General features: G+C 39.3%; 1 protein-coding gene across 4 annotated transcripts in view; it reads right to left on the bottom strand.

Annotated features, from left to right (window-relative positions):
- The window catches only part of ELP4 (elongator acetyltransferase complex subunit 4), a 145,234-nt gene that overhangs the window by 97,418 nt on the left and 30,012 nt on the right, over positions 1–17,804 (bottom strand). For all 4 annotated transcript variants that reach the window (XM_083349167.1, XM_083349166.1, XM_083349169.1 and 1 more), the window contains exon 4: positions 7,630–7,758. In XM_083349167.1, the coding sequence (XP_083205293.1) occupies positions 7,630–7,758 (129 nt within the window). The remainder of the gene's footprint in view (positions 1–7,629; positions 7,759–17,804) is intronic.

Genomic DNA, 17,804 nt, shown 5'->3' with positions numbered 1-17,804 from the left:
GACTAAGCAAACTTACAAATAGGGGATCTCTCTCTCTTTCTCTCTCTCTCTCTCACACATACACACACACACACGTGCTGCCTCAGGAAGGTGGTGTGCAGGCAGGTGAGAGAGCAAACTCGAAGATTGGCTTTGCGGTCTATTCTTGCCGCCTCCCCTCCCTAAAATCCAGCCGATAATAGAACTCTTTGGATTGAATGGGAAGTTAAGAGGAATTGGTATGAGTTGAAATTAAAAGGCCAAGTCAACTGCCCCCCGCCTCGCCAATTATTTTGTCGGAGACGTAAAAAGTGTTCTTGCTTCTACTTCCTCTCATCTGCTCTTTTGTAGTTTAATCCAGCTTTACCCAAACTAATGTCTTTTGGGTGCCATGGACCACAGTTCTCATCATCCTGTGGCTATGCTGGCTAGAAAAGGAATGCCTTATTTTCTCTGCAGTATGCGCTTAGGAAGCAGTAGGTCTGTGGGATTTAGGTGTATTTAAACATTTGTTTCTTCTGCCTAATTTATTAAATCAACGTCTAATTCGAAATTAAATGTTTTGGAGAAATCCAGAGTGGTTTACAAGAAAACTCTCAAAGACAGCTATTGTAAAGCATCACCAGGACTGCTTAAAACAATATTAAAAGTGTGTATTTTAAGAAAGAAAAATATTAGTAGTAATTAACTTAGTGCTGTTTGACCATAAAATGTGTTGTTGTTCTACATATGCCTGGCTGAACAATGCGTTTGGAGTTGCCTCTAAATGGGTGAGGGATGCACTGTTCATATTTTCCTTGGGAGAAAGTTCTATAATTGGGGTGCTGTCTCTGAGAAGGCTCTGCTCGTGGCCACTGTTCTATAAACCGAACCAGGGGGACCATCTGGTCTAAAGGGATGGTAAACAAAGATGATTAGGGGTCTGGAGGCTAAAACATATGACAAATGTTTGTGGGAATTGGGTATGTCTGGCTTAGTGAAAAGGACTAGGGGTGGTGACATGATAGCAGTGTTCCAATATTTGATGGGCTGCCACAGAGAAGAACGGGTCAACCTATTTTCCAAAGCATCAGAAGGCAATAATAGATGGAAACTAATCAAGAAGAAAACCAGGCTAGAACTAAGGACTTGTGAAAACAACTAACCAGTGAAAAAGGCTTGCCTTCAGAAGTTGTGGATGCTCTATCACTGGAGGCTTTTAAGAAGAGATTGGATATTCCATTGTCTGGAATGGTATAGTCCCCTACTTGAGCAGGAGGTTGGACTAGAAGACCTCAAAGGTCTCTTCCAACTCTGTTATTCTTGGAGAGAAGCGCTGCCAACCTCTCCCCCTCCCCTCGTCCCTTCCTGGGCACAGAGACAGGGAGGGAGGGAGGGAGGGAAGGAAGGAAGGAAGGAGGGGAGGGAAACAGGAATAAAGGGAAGGAAGGAAATGGGAATAAAAAGGAGGGAGGCAGGGAAGGAGGGGAGGGAGGGAGGAAGGAAGGAAGGAGATTGGAATGAGAGGGAGGAAGGGCCTGAGGGAAATCCTGCCTTAGCACTTGGCCATCAGCAGCCCTGTTGCCCTTCCGCCATTTCCTGGTGGTCTCCCATCCTATTGTTGAGGATGCTCTGGTTACAAAGCCAGGTCTCCTCATATGGAGAGGGAGTGGGCCTCCCTCTGACCCATGCACTTTGCCCTCCTGTACCCACCATGACCAACCTGGCCAAGGAGAGCGAGCACAACAGCAGCAGCCTTGAGGAGGTAAACAAGCTGGGCACCCCCTCAGGGAAGTGTGGCTGCACTAGGCAGGGCTGTGGGATCCCACTGCCGTGGGAGCTCAAGGGCCAGGCTGGGCACTTAACCTTCATTACCCAGGACTCTGGGCAGTCCGTGCCACTGTCCATCCCCCCCTTGCATGGCCTGAGAGGGATGGTGTGGCTCCTCCAGTGGACCATGCCCTGGCGCTCACCCCGGTCCCACCGTCCCCTCTGCTGGAGACCCTCAGATCCGTCCCAGTCTTGCCCAGGCCCGCACAGGTGCCCCTGATGCAAATGATGTCAATCTGGCCACACCCACCCAGTAGGCCATGCCCATGCTAGCTACACCCACCCAGTAGGCCATGCCCATGCTAGCCACACCCACCCAGTAGGCTGCACTCACCCCAGCCACACCTACCCGGCCCCCTTGGTATCTTGCTGCGACGCCTCAGGGGACTGGGAGTGGGAGGCACGGTTCTGCGTTGGTTCTCCTCCTTTCTCCAGGGTCGCTCGCAGTCGGTGCTGACAGGGGGACAGAGGTCGACCCCGAGGCCTCTCGCTTGCGGAGTCCCTCAGGGGTCGGTCCTCTCGCCTCTCCTGTTCAACATCTACATGAAACCGCTGGGTGAGATCATTCGCAGTTTTGGAGTAGGGTTCCATCAGTATGCTGATGACACCCAGCTTTTTATCTCAACTCCAAACAATATCAGTGATGCCCTAGACGTGATGTCCCGCTGCCTGAAAGCGGTCCGGGAATGGATGGGGAGGAACAGGCTTCAACTGAACCCGGACAAGACTGAATGGCTGTACGTTCCGGCAAACCAGGATATTCAGAATGTCCCATTGCTTAACATCGGGGACATGTTACTACCCCCTGTTGATAGGGCCCGCAACCTGGGTGTCCTCCTAGACTCGCAGCTCTCCCTAGAAGACCACATAGGAGCTGTGACCAAGGGGGCCTTCTCCCGGGTTCGACTAGTTCGCCAACTACAGCCTTATCTAGACCTGGATTCCTTACGTACAGTCACCCATGCCCTTGTGACCTCTCGCCTAGACTATTGTAACGCTCTCTACATGGGGCTGCCCTTGAGATCCACTCGGAAGCTTCAGCTGGTGCAAAGTGCGGCGGCACGGACACTCTTGGGAGCCTCCCGATACTCCCATATCACACCTCTCCTCCGTGCGCTGCACTGGCTTCCGGTTGCCTTCCGAGTGAAGTTCAAGGTGCTAACAATGACATACAAAGCCCTACATGGCATGGGTCCGGACTACCTACGGGAGCACCTTCTGCTGATGTCAGCACCCCACCGTCCTGTGCGCTCCCACAGAGAGGGCCTCCTCAGGGTGCCACCGCTCAAGGAATGTCGGCTGGTGGCCCCCAGGGGGAGGGCATTCTCAGTGGGTGCGCCGGCCCTCTGGAACAGTTTACCAACCGAAATCCGGATGGCCCCCGACCTCCGTACCTTCCGTCGCGACTTAAAAACTTTCCTGTTCCAGCAGTCCGGCCTGGCATGATAGCGTTAATTGGGGTCCCAGTTTGTTTTCACTATTGTTTTTATTACTTTTTATTGTTCATCTGTATACCTTCCTTCCTCTGTACACCGCCCCGAGTCCCTCGGGAGAAGGGCGGTTTATAAAAACTAATAAATAAATAAATAAATAAATAAATAAATAAACCACAATGCTGATGGAGCCCTCAATGAAACTGAGTTTGACACCCCTGGTCTAGATAATTTGTTAGATTAATCAGATAAACTGTTACAAGTCAAAATAGGAAGAAAATGGTAAGGCAACACCTATCCACTCTAGACAAGTTTAAATCACCAGAACCTGACAGATTACATCTCAGACTTCTGAAGAAGCTGACAAGACAGGATCTCAGAATCACTGAACCATATGTTTCAAAGATTCCTGCATGTTTCAAAGCACTGGGCAACTACCAGAGGACTGGTAAAGAGCTGATGTGGTTCCCATCTTCAGAAAGAGAAAAAAATGAATCCAGGAATCTACAGACTAATCAGCCTGACATTACCTGGGAAGCAATGGATCTGCAAACAATTAAAAACAAATAATGCTGTTACTGGAAGCCAATATGAACTTGTCAAAAACAGATCATGCCAGACAAACTTATTACATTGTTTGACAAAGTGACCAGCAAAATACTGTGGACATAGTATACTTGGACTTCAGTAAGGCCTTTGACAAAATGGACCACAACCTACTTCTAGGAAAGACAGAAAAATGTGGGACAGACAGCATCACCATCAGATGGATTCATAACTGCCTGACAAACTGCACTCACTATATAGCCCTCAATGGAACTACTTCTACTTGTAGGAAAGTATGCAGTGGTGTACTGCAAGGTTCTGTGTCAGGCCCAGTACTCTTCACAATTTTATAAATGCTTTAGATGAGAGGACAGAAGGGAAACTCATCAAATTTGCAGGCAACAGCAAGCTATGGGGAGTAGCCAACACTTTAGAAGATAGGGCCAAGATACAGAAGGATATTGACAGATTGGAATACCAGGCCCTATACAACAAAATACAATATGGTGGTGTGAAACATAAGCTTTACAATTTGGTGGTGTGAAACATAAGGTTTATGCTTAAACGTAAGGCAAGAAAAACCAAATGCACAGGTATAGAATAGCGGTACCTGGCTCAACAGGATAAACTGTGAGAGGCTATTTAGGAGTCCTAATGGACAACCACTTAAATATAAGCCAGCAGCATGCTGTTGCTGCCAAAAAAGGAAATGCAGTCCTATGCTGCATCAACAGAGGGATGGAATCAAGATCCCATGAAATGTTAGAAACACTTTATTCTGCTTTGGTAAGACCAACTTGGAATACTGTGTCCAATTTTGGTCACCACCATATAAAAATAATATTAAGTCTGTAGAAAGAGTGCAGAGAAGAGCAACAAAATGATTAGGGGATTGGGGGTAAAACACAAGAGGAATGCTTGCAGGAACATGGGTATATCTAGTCTAACGAAGAGAAGGACTAGGGGTAGCATGATAGCAGTCTTCCAATATATGAGGGACTGTCAGAAAGAGGGGGCCAACCTATTAGAAGGCAGGACAAGAAGTAGCAGATAGCAACTTTTCAAAGAGAGAAGCAACCTAGAACTAAGGAGAAATTTCCTGACAGTGAGAACTATTACTCAGTGGAATGGTTCGCCTCTAGAAGCTGTGGGTGCTCCATCACTAGAGGTCTTTAAGGATTGCATAACATTTGTCTGAAATTTTATAGGGTCTCCTACTTGAGCAGTGGGTTGGACTAGAAGCATTTACCATTGCAGTACCTCTGATCAAGGATAATTACATTGATTATCTGTAATTGTTTTATTACCGTATATATTTTTAAAAACGCTAACTATAGTTGGTGTTATTTTGTACTGGAGCAATGACAGTATTGGCTCTACAAAATAGCCTTTGAACTTTGCCCTACAAGATGATCAGAGGATGCAGGGTAAGTGATGCTGCTTCAACAAAATTTAGTAGAAGACGGTGACAGGAAACTAGACACTAATAGGAAACTAGACACTAATAAAAAGTAGTCTATAAAATACCTGCAAAACAAACAAACAAACAAACATAGAGGTAAGGATATGTGTGTACAGTATGTTTGTGTGTCTACCTGCACACAGTATATAACAAAGAAAGACCAAAGGAAAAAAGAAATCAAATACAATACATTGAATTGAATTATCCCTAACCCTAACCCTTAATTTTTTCAACTGTCTTTCAGTTCAAGTTTTTGACCTTGAAGCATTCAGGGCAAATTAAAGTAGTGCTCCAATCACTTCACTTAACATTATTTTGCCATAGTCTAAAATATAAAATAATAAAATCGAAAGGAAGCAAAACATTAGAATTTGTCTATTGTGGCTGCTCTTTATGCAACTGAAAAACAGAATATAATTTAGACTGATTAAATGTGGATGAAAACTGGGATAGTAAAAGCAGCTATGAACCCAGGAATAGATACTAGGCCAGAGATGCACATCACTTTCATTTATGCATTATTTACATTGCTATGCAACTTTGTAGCTAATAGAGCATCACCCTTAAGAATTTCATTGATCTTTGGGAGTAATGAGCGCTATGAAAAGGATTTTTAAAAGCTGTTGCTTGAAGTTTTTATTCTAGCTGAACAAAGTGCAAAGGTTGAAACAGCTAGAGAATGAGAGGAACAAAGATGGAAAAACAATGATATAAAGTAGTGTATATTCAGAGGTAAAGTCTCCAAGGTCATTTAAGAACTGCAATTAATTTGCTATTTAATGTTCCAGACAGAGGTTCAGGAGTGAACACAAGGGTCGTATCCATCAGAAGCTTCATATTAATAATGCAGATGAGATTATATGATTGTCCTACAGGGTGTTCTTGGCATTTTACCATGTACAGATCATTTCTTGGATAGAAATGTTTAGTCAACTTTATACAGCCACATAGAAAATTAAACGTGCCAAGCCATATAAAACTACTTTGTCTTATTTCAATTTTATTTTTTAAAATAAAACTGAATCTGATTTATATCAGAATAAAACCAAATGGGAAGTTTATAGTACTATAAAAATATTCTTTTTTAGTTTAAATATTTGACTATGATTTTTTTTAGTGAAACCTTGTTATGTTTTAAGAGAGTCATTAAATCCTAACTCTTTATGGAAACCCTGGAGAGAAGTCAGTATAAATGAAATTATTTGGTCATGTCTGCATTGCCTCTGCAAAGCCTTATTCTAAAATGTGCCAAAACACAAACTTTTAGTGAAAGCCTGACTTCCCTCTTACTATTCTCAGTGCCTAATGTGTAACTCTTGTCATTTCCAGTCACTGTCAGGGATGTCCTTTCTACATCAGGGAAAGAACAAAAATAAAACCATAGTTGGGAATGAGGAGGGTATTATTAATGACCAACCTAAGAACCACAGTTAAAGTCATGCTCTCTGTGGATCATACATGTAGGTGAATAACTAGTTTTTGTATTAGTAGACTGTCTCTCTCTCTCTCTCTCTCTCTCTCTCTCTCTCTCTCTCTCTCTCTCTCTCTCTCTCTCTGTGTGTGTGTGTGTACTAAAACACTCATATAAACTATTCATTCTTTACACATGTCTTGTGATTCAGTCATCATTCATTTTACTTATGACTAAACTACCTAAAAACTGCTTTTTAAAAATGGTCATTTTGTATTCAACAATTTGTTACTCTTTAATTATTGAATATACCTCCCCTAGCTTTACCTCACATACTTCTTGAATACCTCATGCCCCTAGAATACAATTTCTTTCTGTTTCTCCTCATTTAAATTCCAACTTCCATATAATAAAGAGGGAAGCAACAGGCTCTAATAGAATTTTGCTTGTTTTAACAATATTTTCCTTGCAACACATCATCCTATACCATCCACTTATCATGTCACCATTTGCACAACTTTTTCTCATTAATTTTCCCATCTTTAGTAAACATTCCTATTTACACAAATTCATTTATTTGCTTCCCTTTCCCATTTATTTATAATTTCCAAAAACTATGATCTTGCATACAATAATATTGAAATTCAATATTATAATGTCAATTTTTATTGAAAAGCTTTGTATTGATTTCTTTCCCAATTATTTCAGTGTAATATTCAAAGTCAACATTTCCTCTCCATCCATGAACAGAATATTGGTTTGGATAGCAAAACTAAACTGATCCAAAGGCAACAGCAATTCACAGAATGCTTTCAGGATTGTTCAAAGAATATTCATTTAAAAAAAAACTTTTAGAATGCTCTATACTGACATCATATCCCTCGTGTATAATGTTCAGAGATTATTCAAACATTGTTTTATGTTTGTTAGTGTAGAATTTCCCTTTAAAATCTTGATGGTTTACAATAAAATTGTGAAATATTATTTACCTCCTGCTTTGGTTTGTTCTGGTAACGCCAGGCTATTCTCATGGACTCCTGAGAATCTTCCGTTGACTTCATAGTTATTACTTCTTCCATTTCCTTGTCAGAGAGATTCGGCAAAGGACATGGAAGTTCCTGAATTAAAATAATATTTTACAGAAATATTTAAAATAAAAAATGATTAATGATCAACCTATTATATAGCAAAAATAAGTGATACTAGCAGCATAAAAGTACTTGTTGAAGTACTCTCAGGAGAAGAAAGATGAAAGCTACAAGCATGAGGGAGAAGTAAAGTTTTTCTTAGATTCAAGAATATAATATTGGAATATGACTTCAGTATTAAGGAAGATCATTAAATCATGGCAAAGTAATTTGTAAGAATTGTGATAAGAAGTTGGTAACAGCAAGACAGAAACCAGCATGACCTTGCCCAGATTATCTCCTAATCATACCTTGTAATTGGGTAATTAGATTAATGAGCTCTATTGATGCTAGTGGTCTACTTTATCTTGATTTCAGCAACTCAGTTGATAATACAATCTAATGTATTTGGTAAAATAAAATTTATAGCACGGTTAGACTATTGTGTCACAGTTAACTGAAAAGCATATTCAAGAGATGATCATTAATTAGTTTCTTATTAGACTGAAAAGAGGTTTTGAGTAGAGGATTGCAAAATCAATAGTTTTACAATATCTTTAATCAGTTACTTAAATGAAGCAGAGAAAATTATCACATTTGCACAGGACAGAAAACTAGGAAAAATAAGTAAGACTTCAGAAGATAGTACTGTAATAATATTCCAAATTACCATAATAGAATAAAACATTACCTTAAATATAACAAACTAGAACAGACATGTCAAACTCGCGACGTCGTGCGACGTATCGGAACTTTTTCCCATTGCCGGCAATGGGATGGGCGCGGTTTCTCCGTGACGCTCCAGCCCACGGGCCGGCAGTTTGACACCCCTGAACTAGAAAATTCTGTTTTTGGGGGAGGCAGTGGGGGAATCAAACACAGGGGTATATAATAGGGTACCTGACTTTAGTGTGAAATGAATCTTGGTCATAGTATAACCTATTCCAAGTTATAAAACTTATTACAAAATACTTTCTAAATCTGAAAGTATCACTATGTTGAAAGATAATCAGTTGTACAAATCAATGCTAATCAATGCTGATTTAAGGCATATTGAAAACCATGTATTTAACTACCTAAATGTACCTAAAAGCCAACACTGTATAAGTGCTGTATGAAGTGTTTGGATTAGTGAATGTGCTGAAACATTTTGCAAATACTTTTAAGCTTAGCAGTTTTAGCAATGTAGACAGGTTGTTGCTGTTGTTTTTTTATGACTTCGTTGAAAGAAATTCTACCTATTGGACCCTAATTTGTTAATCAAAAAATAAAAGTGCTGAGACTTCGCAGCTGACCAAGTGTTGTGCTAATAGGCATCCCTGTCTATTATGCTTGTGAGATAATGTGCTGCATGTTTTCTGAATGCTTAGTATCTGCCTAATGGATCTGGTATCCCATTTCTATGGCAGGAGTTGCCCAACTGCAATTAGCATGCTAGAGTGTACTGTTACAAGGCATCCAATCTCACTTTTGATGCAGTGACCCAGAAGCAGAACAGGATCATGACTCAGAGTACCAAACATAGTCTAAATGAGATACGGTGTATTGTAATAGCTAAGAGACTGAGCTTTGCATTTGAAAGTCCCTAGTTCAAATTGAACTTCTGATATAAAAACCTTGGCTCCAATTCTTGTGGAGCTAATGGAGATAATACTGGCCGATTCAAAGAATAAGGCCAAAATATAATAATTTGTGTCAATACTCCAGAGTAAAATATTATGCACACAGTATTATTAATTACACCTTCCATTCTCTGTGTACATATAGAATATATCGTAGAGTATAAATGTACATTGTGTTACACAAGGGTCAATCTAACTGACTCTTGACTGGCAAGAGTAGAATATCATATGCATTTCAGTATTAAAATAATAATAACACCCCCTAATTAAAAAAAATAGAAGTAAAATGACTGTGGCAAAAAAGACAAAGTTTGTACTAATAGTAATATGTGCCTTGGATGCAATCCCCAAACATCTGGAGCAGCACTGAATACCATCAGCATCACTATCAGTCAATTGTAAAAGACAGCTTTACTTGGAACAGCTTGCATCCTGTGACAATACCTTTAACATTATCAAACATCTGCCTGCACCAGGTCCTTGGGAATGACTTGATAGGTGGACAAAAATGCCAGAGCCAGTTCTAAACATCTGGCTAACTGTGTGACGAATCATCATCATCATCATCATCATCATAAAAAAATCTCCATGGGTATGACCTTGATATGGGGGAAAGTCTTTTGATACTCTGATGAGGTTGAGAGCAGTGCTGGTGGTGATGTATTCTACCAGAAGAATTATGCATACCAGACAGATCTTAAGGGAAGAGCCAGACTAAGTTTATTCACTAATCCATGCAATATGGTGAGAAAACAGAAATAGAATCTTGTACTGGAGCAATCGTCGCCTTGGTCAACAAGGTCCATGTCAGATGTTACAGTACCTGGACTTTACTAAATGATCCAGTACAGTTAGACAAGAAAATAAACTCTTGGGTTATTAAATAAATGCATATAGTGATAATGGGCTGGGCTAAAATGGGTGGGTTGACAAATCACGAGAGATTTGGTTGAGAGTTACGAGTGAACCAAGAAACTTCAATGCCCTGTGCAAGAAATATGTTTGAGATGCAACATGGAGCAAAATGTGAAGCAATACAATCTTACAGAGCTTTCCTTTCCAACTGCAATATGAGAGATGGAAATAGGAAGATGTATGTAAGAATTTCTCTTCTAAAGTATTTCCACAGGTGAAATCAGAGCCTCATAGGCTTTACATTTCCCCAGTTGGGCTCTTATTACTAGCTCTGACACTACAGCAGGGGTCCTCAACCTTGGCAACTTTAAGACTGGTGGACTTCAACTCCCAGAATTCCTTAGCCAGCTTTGCTGGGAGTTGCAAGTCCACCAGTCTTAAAGTTGCCAAGGTTGAGGACCCCTGCTGTAGTGTCAGAGCTAGTAATAAGAGCCCAACTCTTATTACTCTTATCCCATATATAGGTTGGTTCAGCAGACTGTTCTATATAAAGCTGAAAGTGATTACTGGGACTAAACTAGAATTTGTCTCTTGTTCCACAACTCTCTCCTTCTTTTCACTTTTGACAAAATCATAGTTATTATTATTAGTTGTGTGGTACTTCAGAGTCAATTGCAAAAGTATGCCCCAAAGAGCACAGGGACATAAATACAGCCCCCAGCTACAGCTTTTTATAGTAGTCACAGGATGGGTGGAACAGCAGTGGAGATCAACCACAAATTTTGGGAATAGGCAGCTATGTTGAAGAATTTCAGGCATTCGAACATATCAAAAAACTTTTCGTAATCAAATGTGAATACAACACAGCTATTGCAATCATTTTTTTCATTAAAAATGACAAAAATATTTGCCATTTTTAAGGGGGGAAAAAGACAGCTGTAGCTCCAGCACTGCTGACAGAGAACATTTTAAACAATAATGTAAAATGGTTTCTGGCCTATGTCCCCTCTTTATTTCTGTATATGTAGCTCTTAACTGTCTAAACTGAATGGGTACGATTTAGTGCAGTGCTTTTCAAATGTGACATCTTTAAGACTTCGATTTCCCAGAATTTCCCAGACAGCAGAATTGAATCCTAAAGTTGCCAAGTTTGAAAAACATTGATTAAGAGCCTTGCTGGCACAGTGGTTAGAATGCAGTATTGCTGGCTGATGGGCTGAAGGTTGACCCATCTTTCCATCCTTCCGAGGTCAGTAAAATGAAGACCCAGATTGTTGGGTTCAATGTGCTGACATTTGTAAACCACTCAGAGAGTGCTTTAAAGCACTGTGGAGCTGTATGTAAGTCTAAGTGCTGTTGCTATTGCTATTAGTGCAATATTTGCTCTCCCTTAATCCAGAGGAAGGAATTCTGCCTTTTTAAAATTATATTTTGTCTTTTTCTTCTCTCATATGCCTCCATCTTCAGGCTTCCCTTTAAATTTAAATTTTAATGTATAGAATAATATACTTTATTTGCTGGCATCCACTGGGAAAGAGATACCCTAGTAGTATGTGGAAACATTTCAGATTTTTTTTTTAAAAAAAAATGATCCTGAAAATCAATATGCGAATTAACAAAATAAAGCATTGTTTTTAATCCCCTCCATTTTGAAAGAGGGAAATGACGATTAGGATAAGTCTTTCCTTCCCAGAAAAGATGCCGTAAAAATATTAGGCAAAACCAAAAGAGAAATGTATCAGAATTTTTATATAAATAAAAAGCAATTACAGAGTTTTAGGCTTAAGGTTAAGAATGCTTAAGAAGGTAAAGAGTGCTGAAAAGATTTCCATCATGTTTCCCTCCATTGCAATGTGCAACCATAGCAACTGTATACATTTCTATTCCAACATGCCACTTTGGTATAATAGTTAAGATGCTGGTCTAGAAACTGGGAGACTGTGAGTTCTAGTTTTGGCTTAAGCATGAAAGCTAGCTGTGTGACTCTGGGTCAGTCACTCTCTCTCAGCGCAACCATTCAAAAGGTTGTTGTTGGGAAAAATAGGGATAGGAACAACAGTAAGTCTGCCACCTTGAATTTTTTCTAAAGAAGGATTTTAAAAAATCTAACAAAATGCACATCATTTAATTCAATTTAGCTTATTTATTTATTTATTTATTCGGTTTATATATCGCCCTATTCCCGAAGGACTCAGAGCGGTTTACAGGGCAGAATTTAAAAACAATACAATATAAAATTAAAATAAAATTAAATTAAGTATAGCCCCAAAAAGTCAAAATCACAATTTAAAATCATTAAAACCCCTCAGTCCAGGCCAGATAGCTCAAAGAGCCAGGTTTTTAGGTTTTCTATCAACAATGTAATGAGTAGTTAGAGAAAAGGATGCTAGCCTCTAAAATTGCCTTCACCAATCTGAATAAATCCCGGACGTGTAGATTTCAAGTCCCATGATTCCCATGGTTAGGAAATTTGAGGAACTGAAGTCACACATCCAGACATTGTCCAGAACGAGAGAATCTGCCCTATGAAAATCCTGGAAAGAGTTAACATCATCTTCTGAGCTAGAACAGAGCAGGAAAATAATTATGAATCGGCCCAGAATGGAGATCACACTATTTTCTCTTTTATAGATGAGACATAAATATATAAATAAAATAGTACGCAACTTAAAGATGAAAGAATAAGGCACCATGGCAAGACCAAAGGAAGCCTCTATAAATCTCATAGGCTTTGCTAGGGAAGATGGCTCTGGACATGGAAGTTAAAGCTGTGAACATGACATGCTCTGAAAGAAAGGTCAGAAGGACCAGTTTAGAAAAGGTAAGCGATCCAGAGAAAGGCCAACTAATAACTTTGCTTTATTTCTCCCCCACCCCCGTTTTCTAGGATTCTATCTTACAGGATCAGGGCTGACAAAGCAATTATTACTGCCATTTAATCATTTATCCTAACGAAAAGCAGAAGTTTCCTCTGCAGACTAGTTTACTCTCATCTGCTCTCCACAAATTTTCCTTCCTGTGTGAAGCTGGTGTTTTGATTGGTGGGCTGGCTGGCATACAAAATCTAAAATAGAATGGAATAGAATAGAATAGAATAGAATAGAATAGAATAGAATAGAATAGAATAGAATAGAATAGAATAGAATAGAATAGAATAGAATAGAATAGAATAGAATAGAGCTGTAAGGGACCTTGGAGGTCTTCTAGTCCAGCCTCCTGCTCAAGCAGGAAGACCTATACCATCTTAGACAAGTGACTGTCTAGCCTCTTCTTAAAAATCTCCAGTGATGAATTGCCCACAGTTTCTGGATACTATTCCACTGGTTAATTGTCCTCACTATCAGGAAGTTTCTCCTTAATTCCAGGTTGCTTCTCTCTTTTATCAGTTTCCAACCATTGTTTCTTGTCCTGCCCTCTGGTGCTTTGGAGAATAACGTGACCTCCCTCTTCTTTGTGGCAGCCCCTCAAATACTGGAATACTGTTATCATGTCTCCACATTTCTTTTTTTCTTTAGACTAACCAAACCCAAGTCATGCAGTTGTTCTTTGTATGTTTTAGTCTCCAGGCCTTTGATCATCTTAGTTGCTCTTTTCTGAATTTTTTCCAAAGTCTCAACATCCTTTTTGTGATGTGGTGACCAAAATTGGCTGCAGTATTCCAGGTGTGGTCTTACTAGAGTTTTATAAAGCGGTACTAATACCTTGTGTGATCTTGATTCTATGCCTCTGTTTATAAAAACCAGGATTTTATTAGTTTTGGCTGCTGCTGCACACTGCTAGTTCATGGTTAAGTGATCGTCTACTAGGACTCCAAGGTCCTTCTCACAGTTGCTGTTTTTAAGCCAGGTCTCGCCTGTACTTGTATCTTGTGATTTTTCCTGCCTAAATGTAAAACTTTGCTTTTCTCTACATCGAAACTCATTTTGTTGGACAGGGTCCATTGTTCAAGTTTGTCAGGATCTTTTTGGATTCTGAGTTTGTCTTCTGGGGTGTTGGATACTCCTGCCAGTTTAGTGATATCTGCAATTTTGATGAGTTTGCCTTCAATTCCCTCATCTAAGTCATTGATGAAGATATTGAAGAGTACTGGGCCTAAGACAGAACCTTGTGATACCCCATTGCTTACTTCTGTCCATGTGGATGTAGTGCCATTGAGGACTACTTGTTGAGTACGGTTTGTCAGCCAGCTACAGATCCATCTGGTGGTGATGTTGTCTATTCCACCTTTTTCTAGCTTACCAAGGAGTAGGTTGTGGTCTACTTTATCAAATGCCTTACTGAAATCTAAGTATACTACATCCACAGCATTTTGCTGGTCTACTAGTTTAGTCACTTTATCAAAGAATGATTGTTTTGGCATGATCTGCTTTTAACAAACCTGTGCTGGCTGCTAGTTAAGATAAGATAAGATAATCTTTATTGTCATTTTTTTACTGTGGGCACAACGGCACACATCAAAAATGAAATTTAGTTGCCCACTCTCAAAGCAAAACACATGCATGACACACACCTAAAATATACTATAAACACCATATGTATACATAACACACCCTTACATATACATAACAATAAAATATTAAATAGTGTCCAATATATATATATATATATATATATATATATATATATATATATATATATATATATATATATATATATATATATATATATATATATATATATATATATATATATATATATATATAAACTTTGTTTGCTTTAAGTTGTTCGCAGATCTGTTTTTTAATTATCTTTTCTAGGATCTTTCCAGGTATTGATGTTAAACTGATTAGTCTGTAGTTTCCTGGGTCCATTCTTTTTCCTTTCTTAAAGATGCAAACCACATCAGCCCTTTTCCAATCCTCAGGTATTTCCCCAGTGTTCCAATGTTTTTGAAAGATATGGTCCTACTGGCCATATACAAGCTAAGATGCTGCACACAAGAAGGGAATATAAAAAAAACTATAACATTAAAGAAAAGTTTTGCCATTTCGAGTTGGCTGCCAGAAGTCATAACTCAGTATTATTTTGGCACTCTGTAGCAGGTATCCTGAAGGAATGGAGATTTGCATTTGACATACCAATCTCTGCTGCGGACTGGGAGAATTATTATCAGTGCTTGTTTGCCCCCACCGAATCGGTAAAGAAATTATTTTTAAACAGTGATTTGGTAAATCCTAGAACTCTCCCCCCTTGGCCACCAGTCTCAGAAAAGGAGATACAGTCCATCATTAAAAGCTTAAAGAGCAATAAAGCCCCAGGCGAGGATCTTTTACCAGCAAAATTATTTAAGAAATTTCCCAACTGGTGGGGCCCTGTATTAGCAGGTCTTTTTACACACATAAATAACACCTGCCATATACCAGATGGGTGGAAGATGGCAATAGTTGTCCCCATATATAAAAAAGGGAATAAAAAGGATCCTAGTAATTATAGGAGCATCAGCCCGATTGACATTGTAGCAAAAATATATGCTAGGTACCTTTTGAAAAGAATTGAAATCTGGGTAGAGGAAAACAACATCTTCACAGAAGAACAAGCAGGTTTTAGGCAAAACAGATCTATTATTGATAACTGCTTTGTCTTGAACCATCTAATTGCCAAATATGCCTATAAGAGGAGACCCTTGTTGGCTGCTTTCATAGACCTTACAGCAGCATTTGATATGGTAAATAGAGACATACTATGGAGTAAATTGACATCTCTTAAAATAGAACCCAGACTCCTGGCTTTGATTAAAGCCCTTTACACAAGTACCTGTTTGAGGGTGCGGTATGGGGTTAATGGGGCCCTGAGTAACAGGATTCACACAAATAAAGGGATAAGGCAAGGGTGTATCCTGGCCCCATTATTATTTAATTTATACATAAATGACTTGCCAGGGTTAATGAAGGATACCATGGTACACATGCTTATGATCCTAAATACTTACTGTATCAGCTTGCTTTATGCTGATATGATTTTATTATCATACTCACAAGTAGGATTACGTAGGCTATTAAGAAGATTCAGCTCTTATTGCCAGGATAACTCCCTAATCATTAGCAAATCTAAATCGGAAATAATGGTGTTTGGAAGAAACCATCAGAGATATAAGTGGCAATTAGACAGTGAACCAATTGAGCAGGTATATTTGGGAGTAACTTTTTCCAAGACTGGATCTTGGGCCTGCCATCATCAATGGAGTACATTTAGAGCAAAAGCCCGTTTGAATTTATTGCTCAAACTAAAGAACCATAGTTACCCAGGGTCCCTAGCTCCATTACTCAAGGTTTATAAGGCTAAGGTTACCACAATGCTCTTGTATGGAGCAGAAATTTGGGGTCTTTACTCAACCACAGTCATAAAACAAACACAGTCCCAGCATTTGAGATGTATTTTGGGTGTAGATCCAAGAACATCTGCTGCAGCAGTTAGAGCTGAATTGGGAATTCATACAATTCAGGCATTATCTAAAATTAGAGCTTATAACTATTGGTGCAAAGTTAATGAAATGGAGACTGATAGACTCCCCAAATTATGCCTACTAGAGCAAATAAAACTACAATCACAAATCTCCTGGATCACCAAAGTAACAAATTTTGTAAAAAGCTGTGGCCTTCCTGTCTCTTGCATAACAGGAGAACAATCTAAAAAAAGAGTTGCCCAAAAAAATTAAGGATATAGAAGCACAAACTGATATAGCTATCCTAGTAAGGTGGGTAACTTGAAATGGCTGAGTAAATACAAACGTACTTTTCAAGTGAACAGTTATTTGAAGTTACAACTCCCAAAACATCTTAGGGAGATATTTACGAGAGCGAGATTTGAACAGCTTGACACAATGGTCAGATATGGGAGATTTCATGCTATACCATACAATGAGCGTCTCTGCATTTGTGGAGCGGCAGAGGTAGAGGACCTGGCTCACATCCTATTTGACTGTTGTCTGTATAAGAGGGTGAGAGACAGGTATCTTGGTCTATATACCAAACTAATGACCCATTGGGATCCCCACATCAAAATAACTTACCTTATGTCTAGCCAGAACTTGAAAATAGCATTTAACGTAGCACAGTACTTAAACAAAATGATCCGGTTGAGATCTGCATATGTGGGACTGATTGGGGTAGATTGCAAGAGCGACTCCGAAATATAATGTTATCATATTTTATCTACCGTATTTTCCGGCGTATAAGACGACTGGGCGTATAACACGACCCCCTACATTTCCTGTTTAATTATAGGGTTTGGGCTATACTTGCCATATAAGACTACCCCTCTTCCAACGCACACCAAATAAAAATTAAAAAACATCAGATTCGATTTTAATATGGTAATTTTAATTCAAATGTTTATGACATGCAGGTGCTTAGTAGGAAAACTGTCACTTATAAACATAAGGCTGTTTGTCATCAAACATGTAAACATAAAACAGTGCAAGTGGATTAAATAATAATAATAATAATAATAATAATAATAATAATAATAATAATAATAATAATAAGAAGAAGAAGAAGAAGAAGAAGTTGGAGGGGACCTTGGAGGTCATCTAGTCCAACCCCCTGCTAAGGCAGGAAACCC

This window comes from Vipera ursinii (genome assembly GCF_947247035.1).
Source record: "Vipera ursinii genome assembly, chromosome: 1".
Taxonomy (NCBI): domain Eukaryota; kingdom Metazoa; phylum Chordata; class Lepidosauria; order Squamata; family Viperidae; genus Vipera; species Vipera ursinii.
Note: the sequence above shows the minus strand (reverse complement) of the source record. Positions and strands in the feature narration are given on the sequence as shown.